At 36.0% G+C, this 18871-nt stretch overlaps 1 protein-coding gene across 2 annotated transcripts in view; it reads right to left on the bottom strand.

The window, feature by feature from the left end:
• The window catches only part of EFCAB5 (EF-hand calcium binding domain 5), a 170979-nt gene that overhangs the window by 95860 nt on the left and 56248 nt on the right, over positions 1 to 18871 (bottom strand). For both annotated transcript variants that reach the window (XM_026016130.2, XM_072747907.1), the window contains exons 6-8: positions 9969 to 10125; positions 7816 to 7864; positions 5982 to 6052 (exon numbers count right to left, since the gene is read on the bottom strand). In XM_026016130.2, coding sequence (XP_025871915.2) covers positions 5982 to 6052; positions 7816 to 7864; positions 9969 to 10125 — 277 coding nt within the window. The remainder of the gene's footprint in view (positions 1 to 5981; positions 6053 to 7815; positions 7865 to 9968; positions 10126 to 18871) is intronic.

Below are 18871 nucleotides of genomic sequence, written 5' to 3'. Positions count from 1 at the left end.
GCCCCTACGTAATGATTTCCAGTTTGGGGAATTTATAAGGTTTTCTCGGTAGCCTATTTATGATAAATTTTTACCAAAATTCTGTGAAAACTGAAACAAGATCTATAGGAATTGAAGTCTGATAAGTAATTTACAGGTTGTTTATATCCTTAGTTATGTTTTACCTCTCTGATTTATCAAATACTTAAACAAAAGTTTTACTACTTCACACCATACACGAAATGAACTCAAAACGGATCAAAGACTTAACTAGGCATATATGGAAGAGTTAAAGCTATAAAATTTTAAGGAGTCTATCTTTCTGACCTTGAATTAAGCACTGGTTTCTTAGATATGACTATTTTTTAAAAGATTTTATTTATTTATTTGAGATAGAGAGCAAGAGCGAGTAAAAGAGAGAGATAGAAAGTGAGCACAAGGAGGGGAGAGGGGCAGAGGGACAAGCAGCAGCTCAGCCGGGAGCCTGATGATGGGCTCAGATATGACCAAAAGGAAAAGCAACAAAAGTAAAAAATTAGATAAATTGCACTTCACCCAAATTAAAAACTTTGTGTGTCAAAGGACATCATCAAGAAAGTGGAAAGATATCCACACCTGACTGGCTCCAATTGATAGAGTCTGTGTCTTGATCTCAGTATTGTGAGTTCAAGCCCTATGTTGGGTATAGAGATTACTTTAAAAAAATTTAAAAATGGGGATCCCTGGGTGGCTCAGCAGTTTAGCACCTGCCTTCAGCCCAGGGCCGCCTGCCTTTGGCCCAGGACATGATCCTGGAGTCCCTATATCAAGTCCCACATCAGGCTCCCTGCATGGAGCCTGCTTCTCCCTCTGCCTCTCTCTCTCTCTCTCTCTCTCTCTCTCTCTGTGTGTCTCTCATGAATAAATAAATAAAATCTTTTTTTAAAAATTTAAAAAGTAAAAATTTAAAAAGGAAGTAGAAAGATAACACAGAATTGGAGAAAGTATTTGCAAATTATATATTTGACAAAAGATTATCTACAGTATATAAAGAACTCTTATAACTCAAAAATATGAAAGTACAAATAACCTAATTAAAAATAGTCAACGGATTGGGGTGCCTGGGTGACTCAGTCAGTTAAGCGTCTACCTTTGGCTCAGGTCATGATCCCAGGGTCTTGGGATGGAGCCCATCATCAGGCTTCTGGCTGAGCTGCTTCTTCTTCTTCCTCTGCTCCTCTCCCCTCCTTGTGCTCACTTTCTATCTCTCTCTCTTACTCGCTCTTGCTCTCTATCTCAAATAAATAAATAAAATCTTTAAAAAAATAGTCAAAGGATCAAGGTAGATATTTCTCCAAAGAAGATTTACAAATGGCCAATAAGCACATGAAAAATATGCTCAATATCACTTTAGCCATCAGGGAAATGTCTTTCAAAGCCACAGTGAGTTACCATTTCATCCCTACAAGGATGGTTATAACTAAAAAACAAAACTAAAGAATAGAATAACAAGTGTTGGCAAGGATGTGGAACAGTTAGAACTCTCATTCTTTGTTTGTGGAATATGAACTTGTGCAGCCACTGTGGGAAAGGGTCTGGTAGTTCCTCAAAAGGTTCCACAGAGTTATATGATCCAGCAATTCCACTTATATACCCAAGACAATTGAAAACATATGTTCACACAAAAACTTATACACAAATGTTCATAGCAACATTATTCACAATAGTCAAAAAGTGAAAACAACCCAAACAAACAAATTATCCATCAACTGATAAACAGATAAATAAAATGTGGTATGCTTATACAAAGAAATATTATTCAGCAATAAAAATAAATTAAGTACATGCTACATTAAGTGAACATGCTGCAAAATGGGTGAACCTTGGCAACTTTATACTAAGTGAAAGAAGCCAATAACAAAAGGGCACATATTTTGTGATTCCATTTATATGAAATTTCCAGAATAGGCAAAGCCATACAAGAAAGTATATTAGTGGTTGCCTAGGTTTACCTAGAGGTTTAGAGAGAAATAGGAGAAGACTGCTAATGAGCATGAGGTTTCTTTTTTTGGGTGATGAAAAAGTTCTAAAATGGATTGTTGATCACACAATTCTGTAAATATACTAAAAAATGATGAACTGTACACTTTAAATGGAAGAATTTTAAGGTATGTATAGAAGGCTGAATAATGGACCTCAAAGATAGCAGGTTCTAATCCTTGGAACCTGTAAATATGACCTGGTATGGGAAACTCTTTGTAGCTGTGATTAAGTTAAGGTATTTTAGATGAGGAGATTATCCTGGGTTATGTAATCACATATATCCTTATAAGGGGGAGGTTTCTCAGACAGAAGAGGATGAGGCAATATGGCCACAGAAGCAGAGATTGGTGATTGTAGCCACAAGCCAACCACCAGAAGCTACAAGAGGCAATTTTCTACAAGACTCTCTAGAGTGAATGCAACCCTGCCAACACGGTGACTTTGGCCCAGTAATAATGATTTTGCGCTTCTGGCCTCCAGAACTATGAGGGAATAATTTGTTTTTTAGTGACCAAATTCGTGGTAATTTGTTGCACCAACTATAGGAAATAAATGTAGTATGTGAATTATATCTCAATAAAGCTATTATCAAAAAAGTTTTAATATTTAATTGTTAAATTTTCATTATATTTCTTTTTTTATTTTTTTTAATAATTTTTTTAAATTTTTATTTATTTATGATAGTCACACAGAGAGAGAGAGAGAGAGAGAGGCAGAGACACAGGCAGAGGGAGAAGCAGGCTCCATGCACCGGGAGCCCGATGTGGGATTCTATCCAGGGTCTCCTGGATCGCGCCCTGGGCCAAAGGCAGGCGCCAAAGTGCTGTGCTACCCAGGGATCCCCCTTTTCATTATATTTCTAATCTATTTTTCTTTTTTAAAAAAAGATAGTATTTATTTATTTTGTGGGGGGGGAGAGTCGGGGGAGAGTCAAAAAGAGGGGGAGGGAATCTCAAGCAGACTCCATGAGTGCAGAGCCCAACACAGGGTTCAATCCCACAACCCTGAGAACATGACCTGAAGTGAAACCATGAGTCAGACATTTAACCAACTGAGCCACCCAGTACCCCTTCTTTTTTTCCTTTTATATATTCTAATTTCCATAAATTCATAGTTTTAAATTAGTCCTATCATCTTTATTATTTTTAAATTTTAGAAACTTAAAATTTTAACATTTACAAATATAAAAATAGTCTTGGTTCCATGACATGATTCTTAATATTGAAATCTGCTGTTTTGTTTATTGTTTATTTTCATTATTTGATATTCTTTTAACAATGGTTTTAATTTCATCTTTTTTGTCACTTTTTATTAGATGCTTTGCTTATTATAAAGTGCATACAGCATCTTTTTTCCATTATCAAAACCCACCAATCATAAGGTAGACTACTGATTTAGATATTTTAAAGTTATATAGAAAATGTTTAACTTCACTAGTAATCAAAAAGTTAAAAGTTAAAAAACAAAATGCATTCAAATTGGAGTGTTTTTTTTTTTCAAGATTTTATTTATTCATTTGAGAGAGAGAGAAAGTGTGAGCAGGGAGGGGCAGAGGAGGAGGAAGAAGGAGAAAGAATCTGAAGCAGACTCTGTCTGCACTGAGTTCAGAGCCCAAAGCAGGACTGGATCCCACAACCACCAGATTATGACCTGAGCCAAAACCAAGAGTCCCAGGCTCAACCAGCTGAGCCACCAGGCACCCTGCAGAGGTTTCTTATAGTCGATAATACCCACTGTTGGTGAGAATATGGTACTTTGAAAGCTCTCATCCATTGATAATGGGAGAATAAATCAATACAATTAAAAGCATAATTTGACAATAGATACCCAAATCTTTCCAGTGTGCATTCTTTGACCTAGTAATACCCTCTGGGAATCTATTCTAAAAATTACTAGACCTGTGTCTTAGCTGAGGCTGCCATAGCAAAATTCCAAAAACTGCATGGCTTCAACAACAGAAATTTATTTTCCCATAGTTCTGGAGGCTGAAAAGGCTTTATTGCTTTACTATAGTAAAATCTGTATTACATTTTTATTAAAAAAATAAAAGTTTCTAAATTGCCCACTTTTAGGGAAACTAGGATAAGCCAAAAGCCAAGTAGCACATAGAATCAGTGTCTTGCAAAGAAATAGAAGTATTACTACACTAAAGCAATAAGGCCTTAGCATTTTCTAAACCATGTTAATACTATAGTTCATTCTTTTGTATATTTCTTAGTAACTTGTCTTGTTTGTATCATCAAGATTGTACTTTATGGCAGTGATTTACTGACAACATGGAGAGGCTAATGCCGTTGAAATATTTTTACCACTTTCAGGGAGAAAGGAACATGCCACATCACACAAAACCACAGGGGAAGCACCAGGTTTGGTCAGAAGAGGACTAAGGAGAAAGTCTAGGTCAGAGCCTTTATTGGGTTTCCTCAGGAAAGGTAAGACAGGGTATGGTGAACAGCTTAGAATTGGCTAGCTTGAATAATTCTGGTGGGCTTTGGGGCATAGGCGCCATCCCTAGTTGTCTGGTACCTGGCCTTGGGTTGATTTAGGTCAGAGGAAATATTGGCTTGGTGAGATTTAGATAAGGAGGTGGTTCAGGGTATGGGCTTTGGGTCACAGGAAAGATAAAAACAACTTTGGACATGAGTTTGGTCCTGTGACTAATGGCTGCCATGTAGACAAATACAGATCTAAGAAACCACAGAATGTAACTAAGACAGAATTGTCACATTTTTCTATGATAATGACTTCAAGAAGGATTCCAGAATTCTTCACACAGAACTTTGAAACTGTATACAGTATATAGTCATCACCTACAATGGAGCCAGGGTATAGGAGAGAAGGAAAAAGTTACCCTGACTCTGGGACTCAGAGAAAAATCAGGGAAATTAGAGGAAAGACATGAACAAATATAAAATCAGCCTATAAAAGACTTAGGACTCAAAAAAAAAAAAAAAAGACTTAGGACTCTGGTACCATTAGATTGCTTCTTTTGCTTATCTTAATACAACCCCAATACAAAAGCAATCCCATGCTTTTTCAGATAAAATGCTCCATAGATGAGAGACTCTTAACTCTAGGAAATAAACTGAGGGTCGCTGGAGGGGAGCTGGGTAGGGGGATGAGGTAACTGGGTGATGGGGATTAAGAAGAGCATGTGATGGGATGAGCACTAGGTGTTACACGCAATTGATAAATTATTGAACTCTACACCTGAAACTAATGATGTACTATATGTTGACTAACTGAATTAAATTTTTTTAAGAAAATAAATACTTTGTAGACTTTGAAACCAAACTGCCTGAGTACAAATTTGCACAGCTTCCCCAATTATGAGACCTGTGCCAGTTACTTAACCATTTTGTACCTAAATATCTTTGTCTATAGGGGATCCCTGGGTGGCTCAGCGGTTTGGCCCCTGCCTTCCACCCAGGGCGTGATCCTGTAGTCCCGGGATTGAGTCCTGGGATTGAGTCCCACATCGGGCTCCCAGCGTGGAGCCTGCTTCTCCCTCTGCATATGCCTCTCTCTCTCTTTCTCTCTCTGTGTGTGTGTCTCTCATAAATAAAAAAATAAAATCTTAAAAAAAATAAAAATAAAAGCAGGAATAAGGATTGCTGAGCGCATTACCTGAGTTAATACATGGATAGCTTAGGACAATGGCCCATAGGAAATGTTTTATAACTTTTAGATTTCATTATCTAAAAGTCAGTGAAAAAATAAGCTGGTTTTTCCTGATCTTAACTGAAGGTGTGAGTGAAGATTTTTCTCCCTTTCAAAGCAAGAGGACCACTAACTGAAAGAAGCTGTAAAATGCCTTTGATCATAAGATGTACCCTAACTTCAGAGAAGTTAAAATAAAATAAATATTGCATCTTAGAATAGAAACAAGTTAGTATACCTTAGTTTAATTTAACTCTAAGTTAATGTCTGTATGACATCCAGGCAAAATAATTTGATTCAAATAATGAATAACTTCTTACTTCTATAAATTCTGTTTTGTTCAATCTTGGTCCCATCGAGTCAACAATATCCAATGGTTTGCAACATGTTTCTAATTATGGAAAAAAGGTTATTTGCTAGTTAGTTTGGCTATAATACATTCATATTTCATATTCATTTTATAGCACTTTAAAAAAGGACATAAAATTATTTCTTAATGTCCATCTTAACATCCATCAATATTCACAATGAAGCAAATGATATATAGTTGGGTAACATTGCAATTACTACAAAATTATTATTTTTCCTGGCTTTTATTTAAACCAAGCAACCCAAACACTGAAATAAACATTTCTACATTATTAATGACCAGCTTGAGATAAAGCAAAAACAAATATTCATATCAATAGTATAAAAAAGACTACAAAAACAATTGTGTTGGTTTATGCTAGCATTTATATAAGCATATCCTTAAATATAACACTTCTACAAATTTTCTTTTTAAATATTTTGTCTTCAATGTTTCTTAAATTAAATAAATAACATATTAATATGTTCTTTTAGTAAAGGATTCAAATAATACATTTAAATGTAGGGAGTTGGCTTGAAGATTGAGTACACTGAATGTACTGAGTTGGCTCCGTAGGGAGTTGGCGTGAGGATTCTCTTCCTCTACCGGTGCCCCTCCCCCTGCTTGTACTCTCTCAGATAAATAGGTAAATCTTAAAAAAAAATTTTTTTTTAATCCTGCAATTCCTGCACAATAGAGACTTTCCCACTCCTGCCAGATATTCAAGTAGGGGGAAAATCTGCTTAGAATAAATTTGAGTCTAGAAACTATTTCACATATAAATACAGAATATATTTTTTACTGTTAAATTTTCGAAGAGTGTAACTACTATGAAAATTTGAGAATGGATTGTACTTTGCTTTCTTCTGAAACTACCAAGAGCTGTCCACCATTTCAGAAAACTATGTAATGAGAGATAATGTCATAAGTTATGTCTGAACTCCAATACACCACATCTGTGTAAGTTTGCATTTGTAGCTCTCCTGTTTATGGGAATTCTATGTATATATATATACAAATAATTCATTTTGCTCTAATTTCAAAATGTCAAATATAATGAAAATGTTCAATTGGATATAATTTTACTTTGTTTATATCTAACCATTCATTATAAGTAAATACAAATATCTGATTACAATATGTTTTCTAGTGAAGCTATAATCAGGCATTTATATATTGAAATACAGTACATAGGGATCCCTGGGTGGCGCAGCGGTTTGGCGCCTGCCTTTGGCCCAGGGCGCGATCCTGGAGACCCGGGATCGAATCCCACGTCAGGCTCCCGGTGCATGGAGCCTGCTTCTCCCTCTGCCTGTATCTCTGCCTCTCTCTCTCTCTCTGTGACTATCATAAATAAATAAAAATTTAAAAAAAAAATGAAATACAGTACATATAATTTTCTTATATATTTCCTTATATTTTCCCTTTATATCACAATTAGGACATTATATCTTTCTTTTAAATTCTGTGTTTGTAAGTAACATTTTCTAGGAACTTGATAATCAAGGATGATAAAGGGATAATATAGAATATTTATAATATAATGGAACACTTGACTAAAGGGATTGAAAATAACTGATTCCTTTTCTGTTTTTCTACATTCTTCATCTGGAAAGAGCAAAAGAACTTAAGTATATGTATAAGAACTTTGAATAACATATATCTCAATATTAACTCTATCTTAATCCAGCATCTGTCCCCTTACCACCTCTCTAACCCTTATTAAAGAGGGAAAAATTAAAAATAAATAAAAATAAAAAAAAGAGAGGGAAAAATAGAAATACTATGGGAATAGGCAGGGTTACCAAGCTGTAAATCTGGATTTTGAAAAAATTCATGAAGAACATTCTGAATCTGCAAATCAAAGAAAATATACCATGTATTACTTCTCAATTGCCATATATTTAGTATTTTAGACTAAAAGCCATCTAGAGTCTATTTAAATCTTGAGTAATCCTTCTCAAGGATTCCTTCTCAACCCAGGAACAGAAATAGTAATAGTTAACATCTAGTTTATAGACTACTTCAAAGTATATCAAATGTTTTTTCACATATTCCCTCAATAATTCCCATTGAGAACGTTCTGTGTGAGAACTAGGATGCTGAAAGTGATCCTATTTTGTCCCCTCCAAGGACATTTCTAGCAATCTTCAGACACTGGGCATCTTTGGCAACCAGCTTGACAATCCAAAAAATCCTCTACAATTCCTTGTTCTTCAATTACTAAAAAACACAAAGTTTCTGAGTTCTTGGTCCATTTTTTAAAAATAGATTTGAGGGATCCCTGGCTACCTCAGTTGGTAGAGCTTGCGACTCTGATCCAGCCCCACACTGGGCATACAGCTTACTTTCAAAAAGGTAGACTTGATTTTTTAGAGCAGTTTTAGGTTCACAGAAAAATTTAGCAGAAAGTACACAGAGTTTCCATATAGTCCCTGCCCCTCCACCACATACAAAGCTTCACCCCTATCAACATTCCCCACCGCAGTGGTACATTTATTATAATCAATGAACCTACATGAAATATCATCCAAAGTCTATGGTTTACATTAGGAGTCACTCTTGATGTTGTACATTTTATGGGTTTTGGCAAATGTATCATGATGTGTATCCATTGTTATTATATTATACAGAATTGTTTGATCACACTAAAAGTCCTCTGTGCTCTGCTTATTCATCTCTCCTTCTGCCTTCACTCCTGGAAACCATTGATCTAAACTGTCTCCAAAGTTTTACTTTTTTCCAGAATGTCATAAAGTTGAAAACATAGAATATGTATTCTTTTCAGATTGACCTCTTTCACTTAATAATACATATTTTTTTCATGACTTGATAGCTCATTTATTTTATTTTTTATTTTATTATTATTTTTTAGTTCATTTATTTTTAGTGCTAAATAATTTCCATTGTTTGGATGTGCCACAGTTTATTTATCCATTCAACCACTGAAGGAAGTCTTGGTTGTTTCCAAATTTTGGCAATTATGAATAAAGCTGCTATAAACATCCACATGCAGGTTTCTGTGTGGACATGTCTTCAACTCCTTTAGGTAAATATCAATAAGCATGATAGCTGGATCATATAATAAGAGAATGTTTGGTTTTATTTTTTTTTTTGAATGTTTGGTTTTATAAGAAATTACAAACTGTCATCCAAAGTGATTTTGCATTATCACCAACAATTCCCATCAGTTGCTGTGCATCTTTGTCAGCATTTGGTGTTGTCAAAGTTCTAGATCTTGACCATTCTGATAGGTGTGTAGTGCTATCTCATTGTTTTAACTGGCATTTCCTTGATGACAAGCGTGGAGCATATGCTTATTTGCCATCTATACGTCTTTGGTGAAGTGTCTGTTCAGGTCTTTTGCCCATTTTCTAAATTAGTTGTTTGTTATCTTATTGTTGAGTTTAAACAGTTCTTTATATATTTTGGATAATGGTTCTTTATCAGAACTATCTCTTTTGCAAATATTTTCTCCTAGTCTGTGGCTTGTCTTCCTTGGTCTGTTTTTAATAATTCACTTTGAATTGAAAATATGCTTGGCTTTGTATATAACCAATAAATGTTCTCACATCTACCTACACCTAAGAGAAAATGTTCAGCTGCTAGAGTACAGTTGTTTCCTGAAGCTAAAAGACACATACTCTTTGTCTACAGAAGTAATTAGTCACACATCTACAAAAAAACAAAGAAACAAATGAAAGTGACATCTATCTATACTGAAGAGTTTGGGAACCTCAGCCAGAGTCAATATCTTAGAAATCTAGCTAGATTTTTTTTTTTCAAATGCTCAAGAGAAAATTGAAGAAATTGACTCTTATGGACCAGACAGGTCAAGAATCAGCTTACTCAGCAAGACTGAAAATTTAGAGGTAGGCTTCTAGCACTCTACCCAAAATTACAGCAATCATTCTCTTATCACCCACCCCTTACACTGCACAATATCATCCTTTCTTACCACAACCATAGGAATTGTTCCTTTGGGGTCTAGAATCCATTCACTGAATTGCTCCTGCAGAGCCTGCTTCCGTGTTTTGGTCACCCTGACTTTGACTTCTTTTATGAATTGTCTTTGTTCTCGTTTCTGTTTAATACTCTCCTTCATCTTGGTTACTCTAAAGGATATTGAAATAAAAGACATACTGAGTTAAGACCGATTCAGATTGTTCAAATGGCCGAAAAGAACAATTCAGAGCCTCATTTAAACTTTGTTCCTATCTTAAAAAATAAATAAAAGGGGTGCCTGTTTGGCTCATTTAGTTAAGCTTCCAATTCTTGATTTTGGCTCAAGTGGTGATCTCAGGGTCATGAGATTGGGCAGGCATGGGGCTCCATGCTCAGTGAGGAATCTGCTTGAGATTCTCTCTCCCTCATCCTCTTCCCCTCCCACTCGCTTGTGCTCTCTCTATCTCAAATAAATAAATAAATCTTAAAAATAAAATAAAAAGTAAAAAAAATAAACTTTGCTCCTGTCTTTACTCCATGAGATCTTCCTTGATTTAGGCCTGAGGTGACCCTTCCTCCCCGCACCACTTAGGTGACCCTTCCTCTCCACAGCACTTGAATTTGGTTTAATCATATGCTACCTTCTAGTATTTTTTGACTTTTTATAGAGGTGCGCCTTATCGTACCCAACAAAATACCATACATAAGAAGTATTAAAAATAGCCCCAGAAGCTGCCACATATACCTAAAAGCAAAGCTGAATGCACTAAGGCCTTAGGATGAAGGGGCTCTCTCTTCTCTGGACCCAAAAATCATCTGGAAAGATTCTAATTCCAAGTCTAGAGTGGAAGCCTAGAAGCTGCATTCATAACAAGCATCTTAGGTAATTGTGATGTCTTGGACCAAACTTTGATTTCTGTGTAGGAATATATATTACCAATTTCCTTTAAACATCTAGAGTCAAATATTTTGACAGCCTCTAAGCATAACAGTTATCCTTATATTCAGATAGAGCTTTATCACCCAAGTTGGGAATGGGGAAAGTGTCATGATATTCATATTCAGATAGAGCTTTATCACCCAAGTTGGGAATGGGGAAAGTGTCATGATATTCATATTCAGATAGAGCTTTATCACCCAAGTTGGGAATGGGGAAAGTGTCATGATTTTTTTTTAAATTTTTATTTATTTATGATAGTCACACACACACACACACACACACACAGAGAGAGAGAGAGAGAGAGAGAGAGGCAGAGACACAGGCAGAGGGAGAAGCAGGCTCCATGCACCGGGAGCCCGACGTGGGATTCGATCCCGGGTCTCCAGGATCGCGCCCTGGGCCAAAGGCAGGCGCCAAACCGCTGCGCCACCCAGGGATCCCCGGAAAGTGTCATGATTTTAATTGTTCCCATATTCATCATCCCTATTAAGACTTTAAAACCCTCGAACTGGTTTTGACTGAAACACCAAAATGACTCAGAATAATCAAAATAGCTGCTGGTTTCAAATACAATTTGTTTGAGCCAGGTCTTCATCTTTTAAAGAAAAAAGACTAATGTGACCTGACAGATTTGGAAATGCAAAAGAATTTTTATTTAGGACTAGTAAATTGAATACCTCTAATAATCCAAAAGAATCAATCAAAATCTGTCATTTCTTTATTATGCCCATATAATGTCTTCAAAATTCTCAAGGTAAATAGGCCTTCAAAAATAAACTTAGAAGCTTGAAAATAAAAATAGGCAAGTGGCTTAATAGTGCAGAAAGACCTGTTTTTGAGCTGCTGGAAGATTAATTAGTATTTTAAAGGAAGTGCTAAGTTCCTCTGATGCAAATCCTAAGCAGCCAAACCTCTACCACTTATCTCAGTTCTGCAGTCCCTTCTCTGCTGGCTCTCCTGTTCTTTCACCATTCTTCCTTCTCTCTCTTCTCTCTCTCCTTTTTTCTCCTCTTCCCTCTCACTATAAGCCATTTTCCCCATTTCTATCTTCATTCTTACATGATTTTCTAATCTTTATCTGTATCTTTATTCTAGCCTTTTCTCATTATTCATTCAAACACTCACTCACTAAATCAATCATTTATTCATTCATTATGCAAACATTTATTGGGTATCTACTATGGATTCTGCCATCATAAAGCTTAGGGTCCAATGCAGAACAAAATAAGTAAATAATATTACATAATAAGTACTGGGTATCTCAAATTCTCATGTGTACCAATCACTGAAATACAAAAATGGATTAGCAAAACGGGGTTTCTGTCATGTTTCCATCTGCCTAAAATACTTTCCTCGTCTCTTTGTTTCACTAAATCCTCTACGCCGTCCTTTAGGACTCTACTCAGACATCATTTCCTCCCTCTTCTTAATAAAGAAACAAAACCTAGTTTGTATTTCAGGGCCACTGTACATGAGACTCCAAATATAATCCAAATGGGTTTTAAATTGATTTTGTAACTCATTCAGGGAATGAGTAAAATTTTTCTTCTGTGGTCTGCATTATCTCATGAGGATATATATCTACATCAATCAAGAGAACTTTATAGCATCCAAAACTCTTAACTTTGCATAGTGTAGGGTAGACATAACCTACAAGCAGATTCTAAGTATAAATCTACATTTAAAATGTGATAAAGTACAAAAATGGTCACTAATTTTTCCCATTCCCTTGTACATGTCCATTTGTAGGCAACATGATGTCGCAGCTTCTCTCATTTAAGAGGTAGAATCTATTTCTGCATCTTTTGTGTCTGGCTGTGACCAAGTGACTTGCTTTGGCTAATGGGCCATTAGCAAACATGATGCAAACAGAAAGTTGAAAAATGTTATCAGTTATATCATGACAAAACTGGAAAAAATGAAAAGAAGAAGAAAAATGTTTGAACATTGGGGCTAGCCCCTTTTAACTGAACTTAGAAGCCCTTCCACCTTCACCTTGGACCTACACTAGCCTGCTGGATAATGATCCCGTTACGTCCATTACTTTTGTAAACAGCCAACATCTTACTGTAATGTATGAATGAGTCCAATTGATAAGATGTGGAGCAGAGATGAGCCACAAGCCCAGCCCAACATTATCAACCCACAAAATCACAAGCAAATAAATTATTATTGATTTAGGCCATCAAGTTTTGAGGCATTTTGTTATGTAGCAAAAGCTAAATAAGAAAAGTTTCCCTGGGGCGCATGGGTAGCTCAGCGGTTAAGTGTTTGCCTTCAGCTCAGGGTGTGATCCTGGAGTCCTGGGATCGAGTCCTACATTAGGCTCCCTGCATGGAGCCTGCTTCTCCCTCTGTGTCTCTGCCTTACTCTCTATCTCTGTGTCTCTCATGAATAAATAAATAAAATCTTTTTTTTTTTAAAGTTTCCCCATCTTAATAAGAGTTTTGGGATGTTTTAAAGAAAAGCACAGTATAAACCTAACTAATTAAAAAATAGAAGAGCACCTGGGTGGCTCAGTCGGTAAGCATATCAATCTGGATTTTGGCTCAGGTATGTGAGATCTTGATCTCAGGGTTGTGAGATCAAGCCTCATGTTGGGCTCTATGCTGGGCACAGAGCCTGCTTAAGATTCTCTCTTCTCCCTGCCCCTCACCTCTCTAAAAAAGTACAAGTAAAAATGTTCCTTATCCTAATTATGACAACCCAAATTCTATCTATTCATTCAAGCAGTACAAGGAACATCTTCCTCTTACAGCAGCCTTTGCCTATATTGTATTAAAACTGAATATTGTATTTCATCAAAATGAGTTCTAGCCAGCTTATGTGGAGAACTGACCATAAACTTTGAGTGACCTTAGTATACCACTACTGGGCCTAACTGAAGACTCTTTTTGAACTGCTGAACAATGGGACTTGTTATAATCAATCATGTACAAACTTATGGATTCATTCTATAAATACAGTGTGGTAGTTGTTGTAAGTTGTTATAAGTATAAACATTATAAAATCTCCCTTCCTAACACTTTTTAAAAACACCTAAAATTTCCTCCTCTGCAAACTAGTCAGTGAATTCTTCACTACTGTATGTTATCTTGCCTGGCAAGTTAATAAATTCAGTTTTTGTTTGTTTTTAAGTTCCAGTGATCTCAGTTTAAGAAAGCTAAATTAGAATTGCCATTCCTGGAGGATGTCCCTATTATTTATGTGATGAGTATTCCTATAAAAATCTACATATGACATGCCTACTTAATTATAGTACTTATTTCCAATATTTTGTATTTTCAAAGTACATCTTATTACAAAATGAGGTTCCTGATGAAAAATGTAATGACTTAAGAAAAATCTAAGTTAATGGTTAATCAATGATATTTGAACAGATAAATAATTAGGCCTATTTAGAATTTTATGAAATGATGAAAAACATTTATCATAGCTTCCCCACTAAATACTGATAATTAATTCCAGAGATTTCAAAATTAAATACTCAATTACCCTAAAGTAAGACATATTTTATAATAATCATATGTATCTAAAGGCAAAAACAAAAAAGTAAAACACACACACACAAAAAAAACTTTCATCATGAAAGCAAAAACAGGATTAGAATAAGTTAATTCATTTAACAGATACCTATTGAGCATTACTTACACAGCACAACACTAGATACTGGAGATGTGAGGATGAATATGACCAACAATTCCTGCTTACATTATAGTAGGGAAAAAAAGCATTACAATTTTGATCAATGCAGTAAAGGAGAAACACAGGATGCAATGAGAGAGCATATAAGGGAATATTTCACAGTGAAGCAGTATGTGACTAAACTGGAAAGGATTGGCAGGATAAAATAAACAGAAAGGAGAAGAATGATACAAAGGAAATGGCATAAAACAAGACCCTGAGGTGGAAAGAAGCATAATATATTCAAAGAACTGAAAGTAATCCTATGTGCCTGGAGAGTAGAATGTGAGAAGAGAGGCAGCAGTGAACTAAGTTAGGGAACAGGAAGGTCATACAAGGAAACTTTTATAGACCTAGTTAAGAATTTTAGTCTTTTTCCTAAGAGTAAATGGAGACCAACGAAAGCTTCCATATTGAGGAAAAACATGTTAAAATTAACCTTTTTTTTTTTTAATACTCTATGTAGAAAAGCCGAAAAACCCACCCCAAGATTGCTAGAACTGATACAGGAATTCAACAAAGTTGCAGAAAATAAAATCAGTGCACAGAAGTCTGTTGCATTTCTGTACACCAATAATGAAGCAACAGAAAGAGAAATGAAGATATGAACCCCATTTACAATTGCACCAAAATCCATAAGATACCTAGGAATAAACCTAACCAAAGAGGTAAAAAGATCTCTACTCTGAAAACTATAGAACATTTATGAATGAAATTGAAGAAGACACAAAGAAACAGAAAAACTCTCCATGCTCATGCATTGAGAGAACAAATATTTTTAAAATATCTATGCTACCCAAAGCAATCTATACATCCAATGCAATCCCTATCAAAATAACACCAGCATTTTTAAAGAGCTGGAACACACAATCCTAACATTTATATGAAAGCAGCAAAGAACCCCAATAGCCAAAGGAATATTGAAAAAGAAAACCAAAGCTAGAGGCATCGCAATTCACAAGCTGTATTACAAAGCTGTAATCATCAAGACAGTATGGTACTGGCACAAAAACACACACATGGATCAAATGGAACAGGATAGAGAATCCAGAAATGGACCCTCAATTATATGGTCAACTAATATTTGACAAAGTGGGAAAGAATATCCAACAGAAAAAAAGATAAGTCTCTTCAACAAATGGTGTTGGGAAAACTAGACAGCCACACACAGAAGAATGAAACTGGACCACTTCCTTACACCATATGCAAAAATAAAGTCAAAATGGATAAAAGACCTAAATGTGAGACAGGAATCTACCAAAATCCTAGAGGAGAACACAGGCAGCAATCTCTTTGACTTTAACTGCAGCAACTTCTTACTAGACATGTCTCTGGAGGTAAGAGAAACAAAAGCAAAAATGAATTATTGGGACTCTGCAAGATAAAAAGCTTGGGAAAGCTTCGACAGCAAAGGGAACAGTCAACAAAACTAAAAGGCAAACTACTGAATGGGAGAAGATATTTGCCAATGACACGTTGGAAAAAGGGCTAGTATCCAAAATCTATAAAGAACTTATCAAACTCAACATCTAAAGAATAAAAAATCCAGTTAAGAAATGGGCAGAAGATTAACTTCTAAAAAAATCACTTCAGTTACAAGTAAAGAATAGATTATGAGAGAACAAGAGTGGATGTAAATGTACTAACTAGGAAACTTGCAATAGTGCAGGTGAGACTTGATAGTAGATTAGACTAAGGTGACAGCAACAAGGAAGATCAGAAATGAGAATATTTGAGAGAAGGAGATAAAATAAACAGTACTTAATGATTGATAAGAAGTGTGTAGTGAGGAAGCAGAAGGTGTCAAGGGTCATCCCTTGGATTTGGGCTTGAAAATCTTGAAGCAAAACCAAGCAAGACAATGACTTTTGACACTAAAGTGCTTGTGAAACATCCCAGTGCAGATATTGAATAAATAGTTGCACATTTAGTTGAGTCTAAAGCTCAAAAAAGACATTTGGGCTAGAGATTTCTCTAAGAGACTTGAAGGTAACTGAAGTTATGTGTTGGAATGAGAACACTCAAGGATGATTTGGAGTAATTGGAGAGCCATGACTCAAGGAATCTTAATATTTAAAGATCAGATGGCAGAGAATGAGCCAGTACAGGATGCTAAGAAGGATTAAAAAGAGGTAGAAGGAAAACAAGAATGATACCATGGAAAGGAAAGGAAAGAATCTCAAGGAAGATGGTCAACATCCTTGAATATTGGTAAGAGGCCAAGTAAGCTGTGGATTGCAAACTTTCCATTGGGACTAGAAACATGGAGAACATTGTGATCTCAGTAAGTGACATTTATTGAAGAGGGCCTCGAATGAAGGCCAGGTATAACAGATTGAGAAATGTGTTGGAAGTGGAGAAAACATATTTGGACAACTACTTTGATAAACTTACCTATGTTTTAGTTATATTTCTTCAACTCGAGTGTGTAAGTTCCTCATGGCAAGAATCAAATTTTAAATTTTTTCCCTATAAGGTATGGCTCAACATTGAGCACTTGGCAAATACTGATAAACTGAGTGAAGACTCTTCAGTAAATGTAAGTTATTAATTTATCTAAGAAATAACAAATATTATCATGCCAATACTATCGTGCTCAGTGTTGGAAACATAGATATAATAGAAAAATAGTACTTGTCTTCAAAGAGATTATGGGGAGGTAAATCAACAATTACATTACAATGTGCTAACAGCTAACACAAGCCTACAGGTGTTTCAGGAATATAAAGAAAGAGTACCTAACCCAAAGCAGATGTGACAGAAGGTGTGCCAACCCCAGATACTTGGGTTGATTCTTTTTAAATTTATTATTTCTTTATTTGAGAAAGAGAGAGAGGGCTAGAGCAAGTGTGGGGGGTTGGGGGCACTCAGACTCCCCACTGAGTGCAGAGCCCAATGTCACAATCCTGAGATCAGGATGTGAGCCAAAACCAAGGGTTCAACCTTCAACAGACTGCACCACCCAGGTGCCCAGGTACTTGGGTTGATTCTTGAAGCACAAGAAAAAATTGTTTAGCAAGAGAAAAGAAGGGAATAATGTTCTAGACAGAGGAAGTTGACACTCTGGATTAGAGGAGAGGGCATCTGGCTAGTGGTTTTGATTAGCTGATATGTAAGAGATAATAAAATTGATGTGCATAAAGAATGCAGTCTATCTAGCCCAGATGAGCGAAGTCAGGGCTTGGTAGGTGGTCTGAGTTCAATATCACTATGTGCTGGGTACCTCAGATCTAGTGCCTGCAAGTTTTGAAGCTGGCCTTGATGGTGAAAATTTCTATCTCCAAAATGAGGTAATTGAGTTCCAATTGAACCACCTTCCTGGAAGAATATGAACAAGGCAGAGGGCATTTCTCACTGAATATTTACCACTGGAGTCCTGGAAAGCATCTGTTTTGATGGTTCAGGACTGAAGTAGGGCAGAAAATATATAAACCAATGCAGTAGCACATAAGATCTTCAGTCTGTTCTCTTCTATAAACAGAAAAAAATCCTGTTTTTTTTTAAGATTTTATTTATTTATTCATGAAAGACACAGAGAGAGAGGTAGAGACATACGCAGAGGGAGAAGCAGTCTCCCTGTGGGGAGCCTGATGTGGGACTCAATCCCGGGATCATGACCAGAGCCAAAGGCAGATGCTCAACCACTGAGCTACCCAGACATCTCGAAAACTCCTGTTTTCTTATGAGGATATCAGTTACTGGACAGTTTAAAATGAATCAATAGTTTTACCAGGCAAATCCTAGGAATTCCTGGACATCTTGGACAGTCTTACTCTAGGACCACCACATTTTGTCAGGTATTATGCCAGATATCCAACCCCCATTGGAGTGAACTTGACTCAGAAACTTCACCTGTCTTTTTAATATTAGGGATGTCCTGTGCCACTGAAGCAGGAGAAAAGACTCCTTGAACATCAAGTTGTGGAGTATGCTTGTTTGTAGGATATTAGGATAATATCCAAGAAGACCATGACTTCTCAGTCCATAAGTTCTTCAATTTCTAAGTACTTAATAATGGGATATATATATATGCAACAAAATGTGGTTTAGAGATGGCTATGAAACTAGCCCATGTATATACATTATTATTATGCTTCAAGCTGAACAAAAGTAGAACCTGTTTGATGAAGTCCCACCACACACCACTGGGTATAATAGTCATTTGAACACTCTAAAAAAGCATTTACCTTATCTATCCACTCACTTTTGGCATAACCTGTTTTATTGGATTGATAAACAATAATATTCAATGCAAATTGACAAAATGCTTGATATTAATAATATCACCTGTG

Source organism: Vulpes vulpes, chromosome 2 (genome assembly GCF_048418805.1).
Source record: "Vulpes vulpes isolate BD-2025 chromosome 2, VulVul3, whole genome shotgun sequence".
Classification (NCBI taxonomy): Eukaryota; Metazoa; Chordata; class Mammalia; order Carnivora; family Canidae; genus Vulpes; species Vulpes vulpes.
This window is presented reverse-complemented; position numbering and strand designations above follow the sequence as displayed.